Raw genomic sequence first — 16614 nt, forward strand, 5'->3', positions numbered from 1 at the left:
GACAAAGTTTTTCATGAGGCTCAGAGAAGATTAAGGCTCATGGGCTAGATGATAAATTGTTTGGATAGATTCAGAATAGCTTAGTAGCAGAAGACATATATTAGAAAGCGAAGGGACTTCCTTGGGAGACCCAACAGAGTGAAGTGGGTTGGTCTCAAACATAAGGCACGCTAACATTGTTCAAAATTATAGTCCAATAATTCCTGGTGTGTATTCCATACCCTGCATCTGTTGATTCCATGATATAGGATCAAATCGGCTGTACAATTAAACCTGATAATAAAAAAGCAGTCCAATACCCAAGAGATAAAGAAACTGCGTTAGAAATATAAACAATTTGTACACCATGCGCAGACTTACATTAACTGCCTTACCTTTGTGCCAGGTCTCTCCATATTCTCCTCCTCCTCTGATATTAGCAACAGCTAGAACACCTCCCAGATGCCTCACAAAAATAAGTCTTGAAACACTGTAAAAGTTAAAAAGAACTTAAATTCTATAATCATTTGCTGCATTGTTTTGAAAATTGACAAATACACAAACAAAAGCCATCCAACAATGTTTAAGTTTCTTTTCCAGCTGTTGACATTTTGGCAAATATGTTGAAAAAGAAAACTGGTAAAAGGGAATGAAGCTCAAACCATTAATCTCGCTATTAAATTTACTAGCTGTGCCATACAGAAAGCCACAAATGGAACGGTCTACGCAAACTGTCAAAATTGTTTTGAAATCAAGCTAAATCCATTCACTAAATATAATCTAGATCTAAAGCGATTCTATTAGTCCTAGAAACAAACTACTGATTAAATAAATAAAAACTAGAAATGGCAGCACAGGCTGTGTATTGGGACTGTAATATGTGGGAGTTTGTGCACAGTGAGACTGTCCCTGATTGCCACATCTGCAGTAAATGACTCTGGCTTGAGACACTCCGGCTCAGAGTCTTTGAGCTGGAGTGCGAGTTAGAGACACTCCGACACATAAGGGAGAGGGAGGTATTGAAGACACTCCCCCAGACACTGGTCCTAACCAACGAGTGATACCTGTGAGGATAAGGATGAAGGTTGCAGTGAGGATGCCCAGAATGCTAACCATGGCACCGTGGAGCTGGAGGCAGTCCAGTCAGAAAAGAAAGGTTTTAGTCATAGGGGATTCTATAATCAGGGGGATAGATAGTATTCTCTGCAGTCGCGACCGAGAGTCCAGGAGGGTGTGTTGCCTACCTGGTGCAAGGGTAAAGGACATTGTGGAACAACTAGAGAGGAACTTGGAAAGGAGGGGGAGGATCCAGTTGTTGTGGTCTGTGTCAGTACCAATGACATAAGGAAGAACAAGGAGGAGGTCCTGCTAAGGGAATATCAGAAGCTAGGAAGTAAATTAAAAAGCAGGACCGCACAGGTGGTAATCTCAGGATTATTACCCGAGCCATATGCTAATGGCACAGAGATAGGCAGAACAGAAAACTGAATGCGTGGCTGAAAGGGCTGTGTGGGAAGGAGGGGTTCCATTTCATGGGACACTGGCACCACTACTGGGACAGGAAGGAGCTGTACTGCTGAAACAGGCTCCTCCTGAACTGGAATGGGACCAGAGTCCTAGCGGAAAGGATAAATAGAGCGATGCTTAAGGCTTTAAACTAGCAAGATGGGGGGAAGGGATCTGGTAGCAATAACAAAAGCTTAAAGATAAAAGAGACAGGAGTTGAGTGTAAAGGTCAGACCAGGGAAAAGAACAAAGAAAACATAAATGGTCAAGGAACAAATACAGTTATAAAACAGAAGTATAAAAGGACTGTTAAAAATGAAGTAAAAGGAACAGCTATTAAAGATGAATTAAACTGCCTGTACAGCAACGTGCACAGTGTCCAAAATAAAACGGGGGAACTGGAGGCAATAATCCGTATGAGGAACCAGATGTAGTAGGGATAACTGAAACATGGCTACATAAAGAACAGGACTGGCAACTAAATACTGCAGGCTATAACATAATGAGGAAAGATAGGAAAGGAAGAAGGGGGGTGGAGTAGCTGTACTAATTTGAGATAACATAATGGCAGTAGAAAAAAGGGACACAACTAACAGAAACAGAATCCATATGGATTGAAATAAATGGTAAAATGGGATCGATCACACTTAGTGGTGTTTACTACAGACCACCTAATAGTGAAAAGGAGGTGGAGGAAGCAATATGTAAGCAAATATGTGAAATGAGTAAAGGACATAGAATAATAATCATAGGAGATTTTAACTACCCCCAAATAAACTGGCAAGAAGAGGTAGGTAAAGGAGTACAGAGCATGGAGTTTTTACAATGTGTGCAGAACTCCTTTCTTACTCAGTATGTAAAAAGCCCAACAAGAGAAGCATTGCTAGATCTAGTAATGGGAAATGAACCAGAACGGATAAGAGAAGTAAGTGTAGGGGAACATCTAGGCAATAATGATCACAACATAATAAGATTTAAGATAAAGATTGAGAAGGACATAAGTAAGACAAAAACCAAAGTAATAAATTGGAAAAAAGCTGATTTTCATAGGATGAGAATGGAACTAGGGAAAATAAACTGGAAAAAATTACCAATAAATAAAGAAATAGAAGAGCTATGTGAAATATTTAAAACAGTGATCAAGAGAGTCCAGGAGAAATATATTCCACTAAAAAGTATGAACAAACTAGCCAGTAATGATATACCATGGATGAATAAAGAAATAAGGGCAAAATTGAAACTAAAAAGACATACACGAAGTACATAGACAACAAAAGAGAGGATGACAAAAGGGAATACGAAAAGGTTAGGAAAGAAATTTAAAAAACAATTAGGAAGGCAAAAAGAAACTACGAAAATAAATTATTAAGGAATATAAAAAGAAATAGTAAAGTATTCTATAGACACATAAATAGCAAAAGAGAAACCAGGATAGGGATAGGGCCACTAAGGGATGCACACGATAAACTCATAGGTAATGACAGCGAAATACCAGAAATATTAAATAATTACTCTGCCTCAGTGTTTACCAGGAGACTAACATGGTGGGCATGACATTAGAGGAAGAGATCAAAAAAGATATAGGGACATTTAAGATAGAAAGGGGGAGATAAATGATAAACTAATCAAACTTAAAGACGAGAAAACCCCTGGTCCAGATGGATTGGATCCGCGCATATTAAAAGAATTAGTTAAGAGATAGCAGAGGCACTATTATATATCAAAAAATCATTAGAAAAGGGAATAGCTGATGTGATTCCTATATTTAAAAAGGGAGATAGAACCAGTCCAGGGAATTATAGACCAATTAGCTTAACGACAGTGGTAGGAAAGATAATGGAATCCTTGTTCAAAGATGTAATAGAGAAACATCTAGAAACTGAAAATATAATAAAGAATAGTCAGCACGGATTTCAGAAGGAAACGTCAAGCTTGACCAACCTTACTGAATTCTTTGAAGAAGTAACAGAAAGGGTAGACAAGGGTAATGCAGCAGATTTAATATATTTGGATTTTCAAAAGGCTTTCGATAAGGTACCGCATTGTAGACTCATGACTAAGGTCAGAGCATGTGGAGTCAGGGGACAGGTAGCAGAATGGATAGCAAGCTGGCTACAAAACAGAAAAGAGAGTAGGGGTTAAAGGTAGTTACTCAGATTGGCAAAAGGTGGGAAGTGTTGTTCCACAAGAATCGGTGCTGTTGTTCACCATTTACATAAACGATTTGGACTCAGGAACTGGAAGTACAATTTCAAAACTTGTGGACGACACCAAATTCGGCGGTGGGGGGGGGGGGGGGGTGGTTTAGTAAATACCTGATGTGATTCCTATATTTAAAAAGGGAGATAGAACCAGAATCAAATATGGGACCTTCCAATCTAACTCAGCTTGGAAGTAAGAATCAAATATGGGACCTTCCAATCTGTTTGGTGTAGTGTTACAGCCGGCTTTACCTACACAATCATCAGGGAGTCACATAGAATTACATGGAATGTACAGCATGGAAACAGGCTATACAGCCCAACAGGTCTATGCCAGTGTTTATGCTCCAACAGATTGGAAGGTCCCATATTTGATTCTTACTTCCAAGCTGCGACAAAATACAGGAAGACATTAATAAAGTTGCAGAATGGGCAATGTAACTGGCAAATGAATTTCAATATACATAAGTGTGAGGTATTACATTTTGGTAAGAAGAATAAGGAGGCCACATACTACTTGGATAATAAGAGTCTAAATGGGGTAGAGGAGCAGAAGGATCTGGGGGTACGATACACAAATCACTAAAAGTAGTGACGCAGCTTAATAAGGCCATAAAAAAAGCAAACCAAGCACTGGGGTACATTTCTACAGGGATAGAATTGAAAAGCAGAGAGGTTATGATAAACTTGTATAGAACTTTGGTTAGACCACACTTGGAGTAATGTAAACAGTTCCGGTCTCCACATTATAAAAAGGATATAGAGGCACCGGAGAAGGTGCAAAAAAGATTTAATAGGATGATACCAGAACTGAGAGATTATACTTATCAGTAAAGATTGAGCAGGCTGGTGCTCTTTTCTCTAGAAAAGAGAAGACTGAGGGGTGACCTGAAAGAGGTCTTTAAGATTATGAAAGGGTTTGATGGGGTAGACGTAGAGAAGATGTTTCCACTTGTGGGGGAGACCAGAACTAGGGGCCCTAAATATAAGACAGTCACAAATAAATCCAATAGGGAATTCAGGAGAAACTTTTTTATCCAGAGTGGTTAAAATGTGGAACTCGCTACCATAAGGAGCAGTTGAGGCAACCAGCATAGATGCATTTACGGGGAAGCTAGATAAATATATGAGGGAGAAAGGAATAGAAGGGTATGTTGATGGGGTTAGACGATGGGGTTAGGAGGAGGCTTGTGTGGAGCATAAACAATGGCATGGACCTGTTGGGCTGTATAGCCTGTTTCCATGCTGTACATTCCATGTAATTCTATGTGATTCCCTGATGATTGTGTAGGTAAAGCCGGCTGTAACACTACACCAAACAGATTGGAAGGTCCCATATTTGATTCTTACTTCCAAGCTGAGTTAGCTGATTTTAGATCGGGGCAGCAGCTGGAGCATAAGAATTGCAAAGAGCACCTAGGTTAGGGCAGAGGAAATTTAAAATGATCAGCCTGAAGTCCAGCAACCACTGGTCTGGTTGGATGTATTCCTGGAGGTTTCAACACGTGACCTCCCGTCACCAACAGCCTCGCCCCCACCACTGGTTGCTCAACAAGGCCATCTTCATAGGACATCACCATCACATGTTAATTGGCAAGTGAACAGACTCTTCATTACTCGATTGGATGATTCTTGACTGTCAGATAAACAGCCTTTTTACCTATCTGCAATATTTTTACTAGTGAACAAAAGTGTTCAAAGAAAATGAAAAAAACACATTTTATAAAAATTCTTCAATGATTTTTCTTCCGGGTTGCTCACAGCTGTGTCCTGGAGATTAATCTTTAATTCCTGGAGACGAGAGTTGGTAACCCTGCGCGCATGTGGATTTTGGGTAAAAACACGATTGGTCTCGTCGCTGATGCTTTCCATGACCATATAGTCTGACAACACTCACTATCTAAGTTCACACATAAACCACACACCCCAATGTCAAAGGGATTGAGTTATGAGAAAACACTGGAGAGACTCAGACATTTTAGCCTTGAAAGGTAGCGACTGAAAGGGGACCGTATAAAAGTATACACGATATTAAACTGTAGAAATAAGGTAAATTAGGTACGCCATCACACTAGAACAAGGGGAAAATGCGCTAAAACTGGTGAAGTGATAACTTAGGTCAGATTCCAAGGAGAATTTCTTTACACAGAATGATTAACACTTTGAATGATCTTCTGGGTTGGGTAGTGGATTCACTCAAGATACAGTTCGGTGATGCAATGGGGGGAAAAGCAAGTATTATTTTCTAAATGAATGAGCTAAGGTGGGATGAATGGCCTTCCTCATCTGTATGTATCTTGTGAAGAATGAACAAGGTACTGGAGTGCTGTCAGCCATGCGGAATATCCTAACAAGTCTGCCCTCTCAAGAGGAGAGGGGATAAAATTGACAAAAAAAAATCAAGAAACAACATTCTAACCTTTAACTACAATCTTGAGCCAACATTAAATGACATTTTCTTTTAAGGAAAATATATCACATTTGCAATATTTCACTAAGTAAACTTTTATAAAATAAATACTGAATGCATATCAAAGGAATTCAGTTCAGCGAAAGGCACTGGCATTTCACTGGCACCTAGACTTTTAGTTGATAAGATCTGGAGGATCTGCACAAAGGAATACTATGGAGCCTTTTGGTGATATTCTCCAGAGATATAATTGATAGCTGGAGAACATTACCAGCAGAAATGTCACATGAAACTTTTAATACTTTTCTCAAAAGGTCATAGAATCTTCAAACTACCTCTGTTTGATTCACATCTTTGAAGACTATTGTCAATGTTTATACTATCTTCACGTACGGAGACACTATATAAATATATTCTAGAATTCTGTAACATTTTGTATGAATAACTCATAAGAATCATAGAATGGTTACAGCACAGAAGGAGGCCATTCGGCCCGTGCCAGCTCTATGCAAGACCAATCCAGTTAGTCCCGTTCATCCACCCTTTCCCTGTAGCCCTGCAAATTTTTTTCCTTCAAGTACTTATCCAATTCACTTTTTGAAAGCCATGATTGAATCTGCCTCCACCACCGTCAGGCAGTGCATTCCAGATCATAACCACTTGCTGCATAAAAAAGTTTTTCCTCATGCCACCTTTGGTTCTTTTGCCATTCACCTTAAATCTGTGTCCTCTGGTTCACGGCCCTTCCACCACCGGGAACAGTTTCTCTTTATCTACTCTGTCTAGACCCCCTCATGATTTTGTGCACCTCTTATCAAATCTCCCCTTAACCTTCTTTGCTCTAAGGAGAACAACCCCAGCTTCTCCAGTCTATCCACATAACTGGAGTCCCTCATTCCTGGAACCATTCTAGTAAATCTTTTCTGCACCTTAAGGTCTTCACATCCTTCCTAATGTGTGGTGCCCAAAATTGGACACAATACTCCAGTTGTGGCCGAACCAATGTTTTATAAAGGTTCATCATAACATCCTTGCTTTTGTACTCTTATGCCTCTATTTATAAAGTCCAGGATCCCATATGCTTTTTTAATCTATTTTCTCAACCTGCCCTGTCACATTCAACAACCTGTGCACATATACCCCCAGGTCTCTGTACCTGCACCCATTTTAGAATTGAATCCTTTAGTTTATATAGTCTCTTCTCGTTCTTCCTACCAAAATGTAGGAAGAGAATTCATACTCAATAAATACCTAGCAGTAAATGTGCAAGTGCTAATATGAAATCAAAGCTGTCCAATATATAGAAACATCACTGAACTTCCTTTTAAAAAAAACATTGAAAAAAACCCACACAATATAGGAAATATAAAGACCCTACAAACAAAGCCAATGACTGCAAAACATTAGCAAACGTTACCCCCAGAAATGTCACAAGAAAATTTTTATGCTTCAATTTTAAATAGTGTCAATGCCTGATTTTTTCATTAACTCGTGTCCACACTTTCACCTGAGTCAGAAGACTGTTGGTTCAAGCCCCACTCCAGCACTTGAACGAATAATCCAGGCTGACACTTCTGTACAGTACTGGGGGAGTGCTGTATTGTCAGGGGTTCTGTCTTTTGGATGAGATATTAAACTGAGACACTGCCAGCCTGTTCAGGTGGATATAAAAGATGCCATTGTGCTTTTTCTCCGTGTGTCCTGGCAAACATTTATCTCCCAAACAACATCATCAAAACAGATTAACTGGTTATTCATCTTGTTGCCGTTTGTGGGATCTTGTAGTGTGCAAATTAGCTGCTGTGTTTGCCTACCAAACAACAATGACTACAATTCAAAAGTAATTAATTGGTTGTGAAGTTCTTTTGGCTATCCTGAGGACATGAAAGGTGCTATATAAATGCAAGTTCTTTTTCAGGCCAGTGTTTTTCTTTATAAGGCTAATACAATTTTATGCACACAATGAAAGGGTGAAAAAGAAAATGGATTTGGGCATGATTACTGATCCTCCACTAAAGGTTTCCAGGAAGTATGAAGGCACAGTGACAAAGTTATTGTGATCATGGTATATTTTGTTCTCTCTGTTCTTTATGGTATCTCTGGGGTTAAAACAGGTTTTATAAAATTGTGATAGTGACTGAGCTTTAGAGAGAATCCACATTTAACTCTGCACAAAATACAGTCCTTCTGCAGAATACAGTGAGATAAATTGTCCTTAATATGCTAATATCTTGATTGCTACCTTATTGATTCCTTGCTTTGTTGAGGTTAGACAGCTGAGCTAAAATAGCTTGGAATCAATGATAAAATGATTTATGTCTAGCATGTGAGGCTGTTGACATATTATGAGGTGTAATTTCACAGTAGCAGACAAATCCTACAGACGACTGACAGCTTTACTTCATTGCAAAAGCTTACATTTGATTTCCTTTGTTCCAGTTTATGCTTCAAAGGAGATGGGAGGTAGATCTCACCAAAGCCTACTGCACCTATTCAGTTCTTCCTGTTCCACAGCAGCCCATATGGAAGTAGACTTGTAGAGACTTGCAAAGATAAATTAAACCTCATGTATAAGTTTGCATTACAGGTTTGGTACCATTTAAAAGGTCTAGACAAATTTAATGCCTTATTATTTTTGTACTTGAGGAAGTGTAAGTTAAAAGTTCTGTAATCAAGTGAAACCTGCTGTATTGGCTTTCTGCTACTGTGTAACTTTTACTTTTAGAAAATCTGGCCAGTAGTTCATAGCCTGGCTAGGAGAACACAAGATGGCTAATTCCACTGAACTAATTACAGCAACAAGCATTTTAGTTCAATTCCTGAGCAATACCACATTAGTGAATATTGTATAAGAACAGACTTTGATTTGTGAGGAAGTAGAGCTCGTTTATGGGAGTGGCCCTAGATGCTGAACACGAGACAAATATCTGGTGGAGCCCTAAAAACATACCAGTAGTGTTACCAAAGTTGTGGAAAGAATATCACCTACAGACCAAAACAGACCATAAGAGTTTTAAAATTTAAAGCAAATTTAGCAATAGCATACAACAGTGTTTAGAATGAGTACAAGAGATGCAGATCATGAGACAGAATTAGTTTGAACAGCACAAGAGGAACTTTGTCAAACATGACTTGCCTTCAACAAATCCATTTGGCTGCCCTTGATTATCCTATGCATCACTAAATGCTCACTAATTTGATCTTGAAGTATTGATTCTAAGCATTTGTCCATAACTAGTGTAAAACTAAGTGGTCGATAGTTATCTAGTTTAATCCTGCACAAAAGTGTTACATTGGCTACCCTCCAGATCCTCTAAGGAGGATCCAAAAATTGTGATCAGAGTTTCTGCCATCTCCTCTCTGACTTCCTTCAACAGCTCAGGGTGCATCAGGGCCCAGTGATTTATTCACCTTTAGTTCTGCTGATATTTTCAGAATCAATTCCTTTTCCACGGTTATTGCTAACAATTGTTCTACATCCTCCTCTAGTACACCTACATTCTCACTTCCACCATCATATGTAAAAACAAATGCAAAATACTGATGTAATATTTCCATCATAACTTCATCCTCCATAACTAGATTCCCGGTTTCATCCCTCTGTAGTCCTATCCTCTTTACTGCTTTACTTTTATTGTACTTTTAAAAAATTCCTTTTGTTATCTGCTAGCCTTTTTTATATTCCCATTTAGCCCCTCTTATCTCCCTTTTCATCTCCCTAATACACTTCCTATTTTCTTCAAGATTATCTGTAGTACTGTTAATCCTATTGAGTTAATCTTTTGAGTTTCAATTTAATTTTAATTTCTCTATTTATCCACGTAACACTATCATTTGATGCACCTCATTTTTGCTTTAGAGGAACATATCTATTTTGTATTATAAGCATCTGACATTTGAAGATTCCCCACTGCTGATCCTTTGTCCTGTCTTGCTCATTTTTCTGCCCAGTTAATTTGACCCACATCCCTTCTAATCTTCCTGAAATTTTTCCAAGTTCAGCATCCTTGGGCATGATTTTAGCATGGAGCCGGGAACTCAGCAGGTGGGTAAACAATTGCGTGGAAAACCTGTAAGTAATTTGAGCGTGTCAGAATGTGCGATCGCAACTCAATTGAAGGCACTTAATTTTACTTCCGGGTTTCCTGCGCAACAACCAGCCAGACTGACAGGCTGTCGGGAGGGAAAGCAGCCGGGAATCGGAAAGGAGGGAGCGAGGGAGAGGGAGATCATGGGCCGTGGAGGACATGGGGGGGGGAGGGTGTCTGATGCTGGAGGCAACCATGGGGGGATGGGGAGGGTTGGGTTTCGACCATCGGGGAGGTCTCGGCGTGAATGCTGGTTTAATATCCTAACCAGCAATTTCTGAGATGATGTTGGGGTGAATGAGAGTTTGTGATCCTATGCCAGAATTTCTGCTCAGTCTTGGGGAGGAGGAGGTTTGGTGTCCTAACCTGGAATTTCTGCTATGTGTGGTTGTGTACTGTGGGGATGCATTTAGCCATATGATCATTTTTTGGTGGGTTGTTTCCGGATATATACTCATTTGCTTGGTTCCCAATCTTTGCTCAGTGGGTGGGATTTGATTTTTATTTTTTTGCCCAGTTAAGAGGGGTCAACATTTATTATTCTACCGGGGGATGTAGAAAGTGATGCAATGGCGGTGCTGCAGGGGAGATATTTCTTTTCATTGGTCGCAGTTTTTGCTAGTTGATCTCCCATGATGTTGCAGCTGGGGAGTCAAAACCAATGAAACCTTTCAGGTCAACCAAGGGAGATAATTAAACAAAAACAGGGAGGGGAGAGGTAAGAGAAAGGGAGAGGTGAGAACAGTGAAGGCAGACTGAGTGAGGGGGAGAGGCAGGGAAGGGAGAGGAAGGGCAGGGAAGGAGAGGAAGGGCAGGGAAGGGGGTGGAAAGAGGGTCAGGACAGGGGAGAGGTGAGGTGAGGGAGAGGAGTATGGTAAAGGAGAGGAGAGGGGGAAAATGAAAGGACGGGAAGAAAAGGAAGTTATGATGAACCTTTATAACACTGGTTTGGCCACAACTGGAGTTTTATGTCCAATTCTGGGCACCGCATATTAGGAAGGATGTGAAGGCCTTAGAGGGGGTGCAGAAAAGATTTACTAGAATAGTTCCAGGGATGAAGGACTTCAGTTACATGGATAGCCTAGAGAAGCTGGGGTTGTTCTCCTTAGAGCAGAGAAGGTTGAGAGGAGATTTGATAGAGATGTTCAAAATCATGAGGGGTCTAGACAGAGTAGAAAGAGTGAAACTGTTTCCATTGGCGGAAGGGTCAATAACCAGGGGACACAGATTTAAGGTGACTGGCAAAGAACCAAAGGCGACATGAGGAAAAACTTTCTTTGCGCAGCAAGTGGTTATGATCTGTAATGCACTGCCTGTGGGGGTGGCGGAGGCAGATTCAATCGTGGCATTCAAAAGGGAATTGGATAAATACTGAAGGGAAAAAATTTGCAAGGCTACGGGGAAAGGGCAGGGGAGTGGGACTAGCTGGATTGCTCTTGCAGAGAGCCGGCATGGGGTCAACAGGCCGAATGGCCTCCTTTTGTGCTGTAACCATTCTATGATTCTATAATAGAAAGGGAGCAGGAGGAGGAGTGAAGAATGCCAGGTGGAGAAGGAGAGAAGTGATTTCATGATCAGTGCAATATAAGTAACATTCATTTTTTGAACTTCCTAACAGCACCAGCATTAAAAGATGAAAACCATAACAGATGTCCCTGGCAGTTATATTCCACTGCATATGGGAAATGTGCTGGATTCAATCAAAGGGCCTGTCAACCACTGCTGAGGGAAGACTCAGCTGACGAAAAAGACGACCTTTAGGAACTCTGGTGTGGAAAATAGATTTATTACAGCAGATATGACAGAGCAGAAAATTAGAAAAAGCGATGAAGTTCTTACTGGAAGCGGGGTGGGAAGTAACACAATCCAAATAGTTGTGCAAGTCCGAGCTTGTAATAAATATCTATGGAAAGCTTACTGCCAAAGATGGAGAGATAGAATGCCAGAAAAAGGGAAGAGATGGACCACACAAAGGCAAATAATGCATGAGAATTGGAAACACATTTGGAGTTCTATCATTTTTATTAGCAAAACAGCCAAGTTCTTATAAAATTTCATGATTCTTTCAAGTAATTTGATTGCATAATGTTCCAATATTTCAGATGTTGTCATCATTCTTAAAAATATAAGCTTGTGCATACATTCAACATTGATTCAGGATGTTAACAAGTGATTATTTTCAGTTTATTTAATTTAATTGAGTGATGGCTGGAAGAGTGAATAGAGACCCAACACAAAAGAGCTCTGCCAAACGTTTGCCTAAGAGTACTGAGAGACCAGCTGCAATCCCTGAGCTTTTCTTCAGATGTGTCAATCACAGGTTTAAAGGGCGAAATCAATTTCTGCAAGAATTTCGCCTCCTTTTCACTGACGAGTTTCAGAAGCCATGGAAAACCCGTGCAGATAAGGTGAAATTCGTTTCAGGTTCGGAATCCACAAAAAATTAAGTACCTCAACTGTTTAAATTATCTACATTACCCCTTTAACAAGCCAGCCACTGGCATTAATACAGGGCGGGACTTCCTGGTTTTGAATGCGCGTGTGCATCCAAACACGCTTGGGTTAAACCTCAAAGTGGACGCGTTGCAGCCAGATTGCAGTCCTGCTGAAGAAATCAACAATTTTTACTACCCACCTGCCCCCAGCCCACCTGTTCTCAGGGGTTAAAATTACCCCTTATCTTTGACTCTTCATTATACTACTCTATTTTGACATTGAACCCAAATATATTGTGGTTGGTATTTTCCAGTTGTTTTCCTACTCTGACATTGTTCTCATTACTTAATTGTCCAACTTCATCAAACAATGCTTCTTTCCTTGTGCGTATGAGGATACATTTCAGTTTGTAGAGAGTGAGAGCTTATTTACAGGACTGGTCCATGATGGTGAGTGAAGAGAAATATCTGGTGAAGAATTAACTGATAACACAGTGAACAAAGTTAACCAAGTACTACCGATATGGAGGATGTAGCATGGAACATCTGCGAGGAGAGCATTGAGTAGTTGAGTCTGGAAGTGATGAAGGCATGTATAAGGGCTGTGGTAGTGGTAGAAGTGGACATTGTTGTGGAGGTGCAACTAAGCAGTCTTTGTGATGGTGAATTGGTAACAAGGCAGCATAAATTTAGAGCTAGCACTAAAAGCAGAAAGGAAGGAGTTAGAAACAATTGTTTCACACAGAGTTATTAGAATATTTGAAGAGGAAATATATTAAAATGTAAAGGAAAATAATAGGGTAAAGGAATTCAAAGAAATAGCACCAATGTGGAGTTCGCACTTGCGGAGTCAATGGGCTCTATTTTAGCACCCGCTATCGGGTGCGTTCCTGGCCGGGGGGGGGGCTCCGAAAATCGGGGGATCCCGGAGCGGGTCTGGAGCCCGGCTCCAACCCACCCACTTCCGGGTTCCCCAAAGACGCGCCGACGTGCGTGCGCAGCCCCCGCATGTGGGACTCCCGCAGGCAATTAAAGCCGGCGGGGTGCCACTTGAGAATATTTATCTCGGTATTTCAGGTCATTAACAGACCTGATTAAGTTAATGTGTCAGGAGGGGTGGGATTTTAGAAACAACTGGGACTGTTTCCCGTACTGGGGGAAACACTCCCAGTTGAAATGGACGTGTTGCAGCTATCAGCCTGTGGCAGCTGCAAAGGTCCATGTGACAGGTGTTGGGGGAGGCCCTCACTCATTGCAGGAGGCCACTCTGTCACTTGGGACAAAGTTTGGCCTCCACCACCCTCCTCCTAACAATAAAATTCACCAACTTGCACACTTACCCCGGGGTCCAGATACATGCACCTACCTTGCAGACCCCCTCAGACGTACATCTTCCAGATGGGGGCCGCCGTAGCTGCAGTCATGACCTCCTCGGAGGGCGAACAGCATCACCAGCCTCGCCAGCCAAGCCGTCCACCTCTGACACGTGGAGCTCCACAACACAGTGCTGTGACACATCCACCTGCACAGCAGGAGGGAGGGAGGGCAACCGCAGAGAGAGATGCGACGCAGGGGGCACTACCCTCGCCACAGGGTCCACAGACCGAGGCTCAGCTTCCTGGACCTCTCTGAACAGCAGTGCATACGGAGGCTCAGAGTCACTCGACATGTAGTCGTGGACATCTGCAGCCTCCTTCATGCCGAGCTGCTCCCGGCTGGCCCGAGCACCATCTTCTTAACCTGTCGCTGTCAAAGTCACCACTGCCCTCAACAACTTCTCCTCTGCATCCTTCCGGGGTGCCACCGGGAACATCGCCGACGTGTCTCAGTCGTCTGCACAAAAGAGCCCTGCAAATATACCTACACCCAACTTCGCAGTGACACAATGGGTGGCATCAGGTGTGGGTCTTCATTGTGATCCTCAGGAAAGGGCATTATTGCACAAACCAGACAAGATTCGCAAAGACGTGGCAGTAGTGGTGCCAATATATGTGATGTGAGTTGATCAGAAATTAAATATAAGTAAAAACCATGACAAACCCTCTACACCCTTGTGCATCCCCTTCATGCTCACAACATGTTTGCCTTACGCTTCCTACTGCACATATGTGATGCATGCCCGTGGCTGCAGCACAGGTAGTGGCAGGTTGAGTGAGGTTGACTGTGAAAGAGATGCATGAGTGGGTGAGTATAGATAGAGCCATGAGATTGTATGAGGACTGGGTTGAGTGGTAGTGGCAGGATGAGTACTGGCGAGGTGAGTAAGTGTAGGAAGATGAGGATGAGGTTTGAGTGGGTGTGAGGGGTGATGCGACAGAGTAGTGTTGGCAGTGCTGAAGGAGATGTGGGGTGGGGGTGGTGATGTGGCAGACGGAGTGTCGGGGAATGAGTAAGTGTACTCACTTTGGCTGACCTACTTAGGTCATTGCAGTGCCTCCTGCACTGTATGCAGGTGGGCGATATGTTGGTGGTGCAGGTGACCTCCTCTGCCACCTCGAGCCAAGCCTTCCTAGTGGCAGAGGCAGGCCGCTTCCTCCCGCCCGCCGGGAAGATCTCTGTCCTCCCCCTCCTCCTCACCCCATCCAATGATACCTGGAGTGAGGCATCATTCAACCTGGGAGCAGCCTTCCCCCTGGGCTGCTCCATGCTGTATTTTTTCCTATTTGTTGCAGCATCTGCCAGTGGAGGACTGCCCCTTTAAATAGAGCTCCTCCAGCTGACAGACCTTACTGCGCATGCGCAGTCTGCCCGCCGCGCAGATCAGCAGCGGGGAACCCGGAAGACCAGGTAAGTAGATCCAATTAGGCTGCGATCGCGCGCGGGGCAGACTGATTTCACCGGCCGCGTTACCCACGCACCCAATAGCACCCCTGCCGCGAACCCGCAGCCCTGGCAATATCGAGTCCAATGAGCCAAATAGCCACAATCTATGCTGAAATATCTATGATTCAATAAGCTTCAGGGATATGATGATCCACCTAAAATTAGTAAAATACAAAATTTAAAAGACTACTACTGGTCTAGCTGAGAATATTATACAGAGATGAAACTCAAACAAACTGAAAAACAAAGGGGTTAAAAAGGAAACATTACGATAAACAGAAACAGAGTTCATCATCTCCCTCAGAAGCTTTTGTCTGCCTGCATTTCTTCCATAACTTTGACTATCCATAGCTATTTAAAAGTGGATTGCATTCACAGTTACATCACCATATCTTAACTTATGCAAAGTTTCATAATGTTATTATACAGATAGCCTCAAAAATTAAGTTCAGTGGTAAGTTGCCTTTCAGATTACCTCAAATTATAATCAAGGTCAATCTACCCTTTCATATGATATATTGTGATTTACACTCAAGCATGACTAATTATCTTCATTAGATAGTGGCACGGCAACATTTTTCGCAAATTTAAATTTGAGGAATATGTTCATGTTCATTACTTTATTTAGCAGTATGCTAATTTCTTGGATAATGTGCTTAGTCACATGGCTGAGTTATAAAAAGGTGACTACCCTCTAGAGTTTTCCTTTTTTACAAGCTAACGGTGACATTGCCTCACGGAACAAGCTATATTATCTGGAAATCAACCAATCAAAAAGCTCAAGGACAAAATGTAACCTTTCTCTTCCTCCCCCTTGCTATGGCAATAAATCATGCAGCACATTTTAGCAATTGTGTCCAGTCTCTGTGAGGCTCAGCATAAATTGTAGCATTTCTGTCATTTGTCTTCCCCACTTAAGAATGTTTTTCATTTTCAAATATGGGTCCGAGAAACAGATCTTAAAATATAATTAGAAAATCAGCAAAAAACCTCAAGCTTGTTCCTGAAATCAGCTAATGACGTTCAGACGCAATGATTAATGCCTCTTTCAAAAGAATGATGAATTCCACTGTACTTGATCAAAACAAGGCCAATATTACTAGTAAAACACTGAATAGATGTTCAGTTATGTTTTTTATCTGTTCTATGAAACACAAACTAAGCACTATTTG

At 41.6% G+C, this 16614-nt stretch overlaps 1 protein-coding gene across 1 annotated transcript in view; it reads right to left on the reverse strand.

Annotated features, from left to right (window-relative positions):
* The window catches only part of LOC137321992 (prolyl endopeptidase-like), a 177975-nt gene that overhangs the window by 33842 nt on the left and 127519 nt on the right, over nt 1-16614 (reverse strand). The window contains exon 12 of the mRNA XM_067984954.1: nt 375-469. Coding sequence (XP_067841055.1) covers nt 375-469 — 95 coding nt within the window. The remainder of the gene's footprint in view (nt 1-374; nt 470-16614) is intronic.

Source organism: Heptranchias perlo, chromosome 5, assembly GCF_035084215.1.
Source record: "Heptranchias perlo isolate sHepPer1 chromosome 5, sHepPer1.hap1, whole genome shotgun sequence".
Taxonomy (NCBI): Eukaryota; Metazoa; Chordata; class Chondrichthyes; order Hexanchiformes; family Hexanchidae; genus Heptranchias; species Heptranchias perlo.